We start from the raw sequence: 10427 nt of genomic DNA, 5'->3' as shown, positions 1-10427 counted from the left end.
TATATCGGAGCCACAGAAATGATGCAAACGCAGAAGCTGTTATTTAAGGAGAAGGCAACTGGTGTCACCAAGACTTAATTGTGCCTCCTGAACACCAGTAACATTAATCTCAGAACAAATTCTAACACAATCGCAGGCACGTTAAAACCAGACAGGTTTTGCTTTCCAGAGTATATGCTGTCGACAGGGTTGAAAATTTAGAGAAATCTTTGGAGAAATGTAATCTTTCGAAAGACAGGGTACATAAACTGCAAGTTTCTAATATTGGATTTACCGACTTAGATCTGTAAATATTTAATCCTATGTTTTGTATTATGTTCTCCTTTTCCTTTATTTTTTAACATATTCTCAAATCTTACCTCTGCAGGTTTACTCATAGTTTGCACATGATTATACACAAACTTATTTAAGTTTTGACCTTTCAGTACTGAAAAGATTTTTTTTAATTATTGCTTCCGCTTTCACAGAACCTGCCCTCCTCACAGCTTTTGCAACTCTTGTTAATCGGGCTGGCGAAGGTGATCAGAACTTCATACACTCCGCCCGAAGCCGCGAGGACTACAACTCCCGAGATTCATTCCAGCCCCTTCCCCCCCCGCCGCCACCACCACCACCCCCATCCTTGCCAACGTCCGAAGACGCGCAAATTCCCCCTTCTGCTGGCTCACGGTTACTCCGGAGCAAACCCTGGGCTGCAAGCGGAAGCCCCGCCCACTTTCCGAGCCGATTGGCTGGCCGGATCCTGGACTTTCTGGGGGGGGGAATGGGGCGGGGGTTTCGGGAGGTGGCCGGTCCGGTTCCCGGCGCTTTTTTGCGGTCGGCCTAAGACTTCAATGAAGACATGATGTCACCCACACTTCCTCTGTCAAGGTAGGTAAAGAGCACAGAATAGCAACAGCTCTCTAACATCTGGGCGCACTTGTCCTCAGCGCCCTGTCTATGTATATGTCGATCTCTCTCATGAAGTCCTGAAAGTCATTGGCTCCTTCCAACTCACCCCCCCCCCCCTCCCTCAGCAATCCCTCCCACCATCTCCTCCTACTTTGTACTGGCTGTTCCCGCAGGCAGAAAAGTGCCCCCCGTACTCCTTATATTTTTAAAAATATATTGTTGCTTCCTGTGAGTATCTCAGAGAATCAGATCCTCCTGGATTTCCTCGTTTTAAGCAACTCCGGTTTAGAGGAAGGGGAGGGGAGACACAATGTTGCCAGAAGCGGCGCGGAGTTACAATGTTTCAAAAATGTTACTCTCCCCCCCCCCCCCCCCCTTTCCCGAGTTGTTGCGCCGCGTTGTTGCTGGTAACCATTCACGCGCTGGCGGTGGAACGCCAGCCCAGATCGTTCCATCGGACCAGAGGCGGCGGCAGTGGTAGCGGCTGCAGCCTGTTGTGACTTTATATTTTTTTCTTCCACCCACTATCTGTGTGTGTGTGTGTTGTGGTTTGACTGCCGTCACCATGCATTGAGGATCTCTGCTGCTGTTCCTGCTGCAGCAACATTTAACAGGTCGCCCTGTAGCGTTTTTTTTCTCACATACACACACACACACACACTGCGGCCGCAGTTTGTGTCATTTCAAGTGAAGTGAATATTTTTGGAAACAAATAAAATAAAGGGAAGGGCTAGCAGGAAGGGGCTGAGGGCTGGGTGGTTGGGGGAGAGACTGGTACTTTATTTGGAAGGAGGATTTTTTTTTCCTTTTTTTGTAGCAGATAATGTATTCAAACGTGAGATTGGTGGCAGCAGCAGCAAACACGACACGAGTAACATATGGCATTAAAAAGCAGCACAGCTGGAGGTAGCATTTCCATTTGAAGTGATGTCAGAGCAGCTGACAGTCTGGCATTGCTGGGTTTTTTTGTGTGATCTTGCTCCGTGTGCCGGTATCATTCCTCTTCAGTCTGCTTTTTAAAACTTGACAGACCGGAGTCACAAAGATTTAGCGCACCATTGAAGGTTTCTTTTAGAGGGACTGGTCACGAGAAGTTGGTCTGTTTTTATTCCTGTTGCAGGTAGGGGGGGGATTTTACCCCTTTTTTTGCAAACCCTGCTAGGAATTTTGTATGGTAGTATTTGGGCTTATTTAATTCAGAGTTGACAGATCATTGTTCTGAGTGCAAGCTAATTTTTTTCTTAGAGTTGTGGTTATAGTGACTAATTTAGGATTCGCAGATTGCGACGCGTGGAATTGCCCAGACAGCTGTAATCGCACTCCATTCTTTAATCTCTTTATCTGGGCAGCAGCTGCCATATGGCCATAGTCATCTGTATCAGATGTTTATAAGCTTCGTTTTCGTCCTGTCTCTGTCCTTTTAGGCATCTAATTTGATCAACAGTACCTTACTGACTATCATGTAATCTTTATTTTTAGCCATTTTAAGGATTAGAGATGGGGACACAGGGCACTTAATGTGATTGAGTTTGAATCTTGTGGCAGTTTTCGTGCTTTTTTTTCACCCTCTTATACGCGCTAATAGAGCGACAACAAAATCATTTCTTGTTAAAATATTGTTTTAACTTTTATCTGTAGCATGCAGGATGTTTTAGGGTTTTGCTATTTCTGTTTTTATCTATTTCTATGAATGTTAACAAACTTTGTCTGCTACAGGTTATGAAGACAGTATGGAGTTTCCAGACCACAGTAGACATTTGCTCCAGTCTCTGAGTGAGCAAAGGCATCAAGGTTTCCTTTGTGATTGCACTGTCTTGGTTGGAGATGCCCAGTTTCGAGCCCATCGTGCTGTGCTTGCTTCGTGCAGTATGTACTTCCACCTCTTTTACAAGGACCAGCTGGACAAAAGGGACATTGTTCATCTGAACAGCGACATTGTTACAGCCCCAGCTTTCGCTCTCCTCCTTGAATTCATGTATGAAGGGAAACTCCAGTTCAAAGATTTGCCTATTGAGGACGTACTTGCAGCTGCGAGTTACCTTCACATGTATGACATAGTGAAAGTCTGCAAAAAAAAGCTGAAAGAAAAATCAACTACAGAAGCGGACAGTACCAAGAAAGAAGAAGATGCCTCAAGCTGTTCTGATAAAGGGGAAATCTCTTCGGTGAGCAGTGCGCACATAGTGGGGGAACTGGCAAGCGAGGAAGATGAAACTGAAGAGGAAAAATCAAGTGCTGTGTTGAGCAAAAGGGACATAGTTATTGAATCTGGGAACATGTGGATGAGATTGCCCTCTGACTCAGCAGGCATCACTCAGCCTGGCGTTGAGATTGAGGCACATGCAGTAACAGCTGGAAAAACAGTGTCCAGTCCCTGCAGCTCAACAGGCCCTTTGTCCCAAAGGTCTGCCAACTCCATTAAGGATTCAGCAGATGTTGACTGTGTGCTGGATTTGTCTGTCAAGTCCGGACTGTCAGGGGGAGAAAATGTCAGCCACCCTTATGTCTCTCCACATAGGGACGGTTCCAGAAATAACATGGTGCAGGTTAAAGTAGAAAAAGAAGTGTTCTCTGATGAGGAAGGCAGCAGCACTAATGATTTTGATATGGAACAAAGTAGCACAGTGAAAGACAGTGCAGGCACTATGAACAGACTTTGTTATGATTCACTCCATGTGTCCGCCAGAAGAGAAGCTTCTGTGTCAAGTGAGATGGACCGAGAGGATCGAGCCAGCGATGATGAGATGGTAACCCCAGAGAATGATGGAGCCCAGATGGATGCAGGCATGGACAGCAGCTTACTCCCTTACTGTTCTAATATACTTGGCTCAGCCGGTCAAATCTTCATGTGTCCCCTTTGCAACAAAGTCTTTCCTAGCCCGCACATTCTGCAGATCCATCTGAGCACGCACTTTCGAGAGCAGGATGGCCTCCGCAGCAAGCCTGCTACTGATGTAAACGTTCCCACCTGCTCACTGTGTGGGAAGACTTTCTCGTGCATGTACACTTTAAAACGACACGAGCGAACTCATTCAGGTGAAAAGCCATACACTTGCACTCAATGTGGGAAGAGTTTCCAGTATTCGCACAACCTGAGCCGTCACGCGGTTGTTCACACCCGGGAAAAGCCTCATGCATGCAAGTGGTGTGAGCGCAGGTTCACACAGTCGGGTGACCTGTACAGACACATTAGAAAATTTCACTGTGAGCTGATAAACACACTCTCTGTTAAAACAGAATCACTTAACTTGCCTACGATGCGTGACTGGACCATAGAAGAGAGCTCGCAAGAAATCTGGAAATAAAGTCTACCTGTCGAGCAGTCTGAAAAATCAAGTTTCTGGTAATATCTTCTACAGCCTTTTGGGTACTGAATTCTCTCCATACAATAATAGCCGTAAATACTATTTGTCACAACACAATCTACAAAAGTGAGATTGTGAATCATATTGCAACATAAGGTAAATAAGAATTAACTATTAAACTCAACACTTATTTAATAAATACTCTAATTTTCTTTTCAAATGCACTCCTGCAGTTGTTGAGTGCACTGCAAAGGATGCTGCTGTATAGTTTGTGAAGTTTCATTGTTGAAATTTTTAACAATGAACCACTAATACATTAAGGTTTTCATTGATACGTGTTAATATTTTAATGTTGCACAATTTCTGGATATTTAAAACATTTTTGTACAATGCTGTAAACAAGGTAACAATGAATTCTTTTCCATATGCCTAGGAATATGCATTTGCAGATGAATGGTTCTTTACTCTGTTTAATTTTAACCAGAAACTTGATGTAATTTAGATTCTAAATGTATGGGATTTTCAGGCAAATTAAAACTGTATGTTTGAAATGTGAATTATATTACTGTACATCCTACTGCATTGAATGGATTTAACAGACCTGATAAATTGCCCTTATGCTCTTAGCCGGGTCTTCTGAAAGTAAATATTGAGGCTATAGAACATGCATGAGTTTTATCAGATATTTTGGGGTTCTCCTTTTGCAATTCTATGAACTTGGCAAAGTGTGTAACTTAAGATTTTATTTAATTGGTGATAGGAATATTATTTTCCTGGAATGCATTTTCTTTTCTAAATGCGATAACACTGTGAAAAATGTCACTGGTGTTCCGCAGCAATTTAATTTTTTTTAAAAAGTGCACTGCTATGCAGTTTCAACGTGTGAAGCATCTTTCCCAATTGCCTGTGTTCTCTTATATATTACAGAAAGTGGTACAGCACAAATTCCATGTGAAGTTCCCTGCTTTTATGTGAACAGAATTGTTAATGGTTAATTGAAATCATTTGGTTACTTGGCCATGAAGTTTTAGGGAAAAGGAATCATGAACCCACCTTTGAAGAAGGGGTTCATTATATTGTGTAACCAAGCAGCTGAAGTTACTGCTTGGTATGTGTGTGGTTTTAATGAACAACACATATGGCAAGTGTTTTGCACAGTGTTTGTTTTCCTGTCTTGCACTCACAATAAGGTCTATGGGAGTAGCACCGAAACGTGGCCGTTTTTCCCCCTTTTTTGTGGGTTTTATGTTTTATTTTTTACTTGACCGCCTTAACTACTGTAAACATAGCTTATTTTTGTGCATAAAGGCAATATGATTATTAATGGAAAACTAGATTGTGTATTGCTGAATTTTTTTTGAAAAAATGGGTCAAATGCGTTTTCCTTTTGGCTCTTGACATTGTTTTAAAGCTGTGAAATGGCCTCTAAGATTCTGTAATTATGCTAGTTACTTGAAGAGTTTAAATGTCTGACTAAAGTATGTTGAACTGTAGATTTTAAAAAAAGAAATGTTTAGATAAGACAATCAGTGTCTTTAAAATGATCAGCTTCCTTGGTTTCCTATGTTAGTTTTCTTTGTTGTATTTGTGAGTCTGACTCAATTCCTTTTTCTTACAGATGACTTTATACTTGATTTATTTTTGTCATTTTTCCCTCAATTCTCCCCCTGCATTTTACCTTTTTTACCTGGATTTAGACTGACGTTAGCCTTGACAATCATAGTCTGTTTAATTTTCAGAACTGGGAGGGGAGTAAATTATAATGCTGTTTAGTTTTGTACCTTGATGTGCCGTTGGTGGAATTTTTAAATTGTGTGCTAACTGCAATAAATTATGTAAATTGAAAATGCTGTTAGTTGTCTTTCTTTCTGCTGAATTTATACCTTCTTGGTACATTGTAGAATCATTTCAGGACATTTGAGCTTGTGATGATTTTAACTTCCAAAGCCGTTTAACAAATTAAGCTTTCTTCCACTTTATTTTTGCAAGGACACCGTCATTGAACTCTTCAATTTGCTAAAACACAACTTGCCAAAATTTGAAACACAATTCAAAATCTCTAAAAGCTTTAACATTCATTCAGGTTAAATTATACCTCACATCAATTGTGTTGCACAAGTTGGTTTTAACTAGCAAAATTGCATCCAGTGTAATCCTTTTTTAAATTTCATTTTTTCCTTAAATTAACTTGATATGAATAGTATCATTTTTATCAGATACTTCTATTCAGATGAGATTGATTAGATATTACATTATTAAATCTTCTGTTATGAGAACAGAATTTTTTTGAAGCTACAAAGGCAGAGAAGTACAGAAAGGGTTAATTGGTATATAACAAAAGCTGTTTGTGAACAGTTCTCACTTGCTGAAATACTGCAAGGATTATATTATCCTAGGCCAGACGGAGGTGCACTACCACCTTTGGTTTATAATTTTGCCAGAAGAATCCCGAATGGGCTTTTGATTGTCCATTGCCTCTGGCCCCCCAAGTCCAAGAGAATGGGGAAGAGTAAACAAAATAATTGAGTATTCACCTACCAGATTGCTAGTAGTGGTTCTTGTTAAGGGATGCATTAGTTTTTTGATTTAACAAAAGGATGATGATGTGGACATATTTAAAAACAAACGTCTTTTATCATTTTGGATTATTCAAAACAATCAGGATGCTTTATATTCAAAGTAAGACTGTTTAAACATCTGTTCTATTCATGCATTTTGCCCTGAAACCATGGCGCATTTTCTTTCCCTCCTCTGTAAATTTAGGTCAGTAATTTGTATCTGTCCTTTGTTGGGAAAAGGGAAAAAAAGCAGGCCAAAAGGGCAGCTGGTTAAACATTTGGCTGTGCCGAAGGGTAGTGGGCACAACATGTCAGAGCTCTGCACTTGACCAGTTTGAATTTGTATCTGCAGTTTCAATGCAAACTTTTCCTCTTTCCCTTAGTGTTTTTTTTTTAAATGGTGAATAGAGTTCACATGAAGCATATCACTGATTTTTTTTGCTACTTTCAACAACAAATCTTCTGCTTTCCTTACCTAGTACATTAAGAGACCTGCAACAAACAATAAGCTATTGGAAAACATTATTTTTCAAGCAGAATCAAGATGTAATTTGGAGCAATGTCACATCCTGTTGCATTGAGAATTAAACCAAAACCTTTTGAAAATAAATAATACATGACTTCACTAAATTATTATAAAGACAATCCCAAAATCTTTTAAGTGCCAGTAGTGTCCTAAATATTAGGATTTATTTTTTTATGATAAGCTTTGAAAATTCTCGTTCCTTACTATTACCATTTTTTAAATTCATTACAAGATTCAATAGCCGCTGCATTGTAGTTTGGCTCTTGAATAAAAACTTTTCAATATCGTTATGGTTATATTTACACCTGATATTTAATTAATGTACTTTTGCTGAAGAAATTATGACAGGAATTAGAAAATAAAAGTTGCATTTTATTTTCATTTTCCTAGCCTTATCTTTCTACTGGACGCTTATAATTTGGAACAATCAAAACTGTGCATAGCTTTATATAAATGCTGTACATTACTCTGAATTGCAACTTCCCACAATAATCCCAAATCATAGTCCATAAACATTATAGATGGTGCGTTATTCTGCAAAGACCTTTGTATTTTTTTAATAGACAATAACACTAAATAAATTTTTATATATACTGATTTGGGAAATGAAAGCAAAAGTATCCAGGCCAGTATATCTTTGAGTTGCTGGGAAGTGTATTTTAAAGTTTGGGGTGGATCTTCTTTCCGGTATTACAATCACTGTAGAACTGTCCCCAAGTACCTCTCCTGGGAAGGACAGACAAAAACTGAGGGCACTGCAAAAAAAATTGTGAAGTTTGTCATTATGAATATTTTTAAGCTAGGTTTTTCTTTGGGTGAGAGAGAAGTGCGTCAATTTCTTATTCATCAGTTTGAATGGGAGCAAAAATTCATACAGAGTTCTTTATGAGCGATAGATACCATCCTCCTTGTAAGGCTTTTTAAAGGTAACTCCCCTTTCAGTAAAATACCAAACTGCTGACATTTACAAGTTGGACTTCAGTGAAACCTTGGCATTGATGCAAATTAGTCAAGAAATGAAAAATAAGGCATTGCAACAAGCAGAGAATATGAAAAGATGAAACCTCTGTAGATGGTCTATTGGAAAGAAAAATTAAAATTAAATACATGACAATTTTTTTTAAAGTCTGCCTCTAATTGGGCTAAAGAAACAGCCAAGATGTGAATTTGGTTTGGGAGCGTTCTTAGATGTGGATGTTTCTTTCCCTCCTCTTCAGGATAGTGGAATTGGTTTAATGTGGCAGGATGTACAGTTCATGTAGAAGTAGCAGAAAACTTTCTGTGCTATTATGGAAGATAAATAGAGGAATTAACATTTAATGTCAGGATTTCTCTGAAAGGAAAGTGAAGTCATAATGGCTCCAGTCTGCTAAGGATGCGGCTACAGTAGTTTTTAACTGCATCCCAGTGTTAGAATGGTTGATTTAAATATTCTTCTATGCAAAACTGTTTTCCATCACCTTTCGACAACAGCTCTAAGGGTCACCTAACTGCAGAAATCCGTAGCATTTTGTCTTGTGATTCTTTTTGATAAATATTTATGCATAAGCATTTTATTGCAACAATGTAGTGTTTTCACCTTACCTTTTTAGCAGCCAATGTTTTATGTATTCTTGTTGAATATTGTGAGTTCCTTTCCAATAAAGATCTTGTCAAACATCTTGTCAAACATTAATTCATCTTTCAATACAACTGAGTGAATTATCCTTGTTTGCTAACCAATTTGAAGACTCTTGCCCTAAAATTAAAACTGGTTTTAAATGCAAGCTTTGCTACAAATAACACAATTCTTTAATTTTCTACATTATTGAGTTGCATTTCATTCATTAAAGCATGACATTAAAGCAGTCAATATTTTGTAAAGTTACATTGAAACAAACAATGTGCACTCCATTTTAGAAATAAAGCGTTTCACTAATTCTTGAACAGTGATCAGTAGTGCTGAGAAACCTATTACAACTAATGGGGAAATTAATCACTTGCACTTATATAGGTTGTTTGATGAACTCAGGATGTTCTGAAATACTTTAGAGCCAATGTGTTACTTCCGAATTGTGGTTACTGTTGTAAAGGAAGAAACATTCAGATACAGAGGAATATTCATTTCATTTAAGTTCATTGTTACTTGTATTTATGAAAATACAGGGAGAAAGTGAGGACTGCAGGGCATTTATGAAAATACAATAAAATGTGATGTTGCCATAATCTGGTGCCATTTTAATTACATAAAATATAAAAAGAAATAATTCACACAAAGTTAAGACAAATTTCAATTTTTGTTCCATCCATGGCTTCTTGATTTCTTAAGTGGTTATGGCATGCCTCCTCACTCTGCAGCCGCCAAATCTGTCCCTGAGGCTGCAGCAGCAAGGAGGAAGCACACTGATGCCGCTCCTACTGCTCTGGACCAGAGACAGAAAGCAACTTCAGCCAAAGCTACCTCATTGCTGCCGAGACTCCAGCCACCACCATAGCCAGGAGACTGTTCCAACTCTCGAGGACTGGGGCCCATCTCAATGTCTGAGGACCGAGGGAGCATCTAAATTAATTCCCTAGGACCGAGGGATCATTCATTCCACCGCTGAAACACCAGAGAAAAAGAACAGACCCAATTCATCAAGCTGAGATTGCCATAGCCACGAGGAATGGATTGGATCCACCACTCAATAGCTTCCTGCAAGCCCTCTCCACCACATCCCTAACTGGTTCTTGATTAGCATCATTTCTGTCCAATGGAAAGGCAGGTTTGCAGGAATATTCGACCATTTAGCCCCTCGAACCTGTTCTGCTGAACGTGGCTGCTGTGCAACCTATCTCTAGATATCATTCTTGTCCAATGTCCTTTGGTACCTTTTTTAACAAAAATGATCAATCTAAATTTTAAATGAAATAATTGATCTACAATTGAATTCTAAAGTTCAACTACCCTTTGTGTGTAGAAGTGTTTAACCTTGCACATAAATATATACTATATTTCCCTCCCCTCTCCTAACAGCATTCCGTAAAGACCACTCCCTCCGTGACTCCCTCGTCAGATCCACACGCCCCACCAACCCAACCTCCACTCCCGGCACCTTCCCCTGCAACCACAGGAGGTGCAAGACTTGCGGCCACACCTCCCCCCTCACCTCCCTCCAAGGCCCCAAA

General features: G+C 39.6%; 1 protein-coding gene across 4 annotated transcripts; it reads left to right on the top strand.

Moving 5' to 3' along the window:
• Window positions 1-791: 791 nt before the first annotated feature.
• On the top strand, window positions 792-8933 carry zbtb18 (zinc finger and BTB domain containing 18). Of its 4 annotated transcripts, none has more exons than XM_043695449.2 (2): window positions 792-870; window positions 2608-8933. In XM_043695449.2, the coding sequence occupies exon 2, from the start codon at window positions 2622-2624 to the stop codon at window positions 4194-4196; it is 1575 nt and encodes a 524-aa protein (XP_043551384.1). In that variant the 5' UTR covers window positions 792-870; window positions 2608-2621; the 3' UTR covers window positions 4197-8933. The 4 variants fall into 4 exon arrangements, with proteins under 4 accessions (XP_043551384.1, XP_043551385.1, XP_043551386.1 ...); XM_043695450.2 differs by lacking the exon at window positions 792-870 and adding an exon at window positions 1072-1119; XM_043695451.2 differs by lacking the exon at window positions 792-870 and adding an exon at window positions 1354-1505.
• The last annotated feature ends 1494 nt before the right edge of the window (window positions 8934-10427 follow it).

Source organism: Chiloscyllium plagiosum, unplaced genomic scaffold (assembly GCF_037043375.1).
Source record: "Chiloscyllium plagiosum isolate Xiang-an unplaced genomic scaffold, Cpla_swu_hap1 HiC_scaffold_10, whole genome shotgun sequence".
Classification (NCBI taxonomy): domain Eukaryota; kingdom Metazoa; phylum Chordata; class Chondrichthyes; order Orectolobiformes; family Hemiscylliidae; genus Chiloscyllium; species Chiloscyllium plagiosum.
The sequence above is the reverse complement of the archived record's forward strand: the minus strand, read 5'-3'. Positions and strand labels throughout refer to the sequence as shown.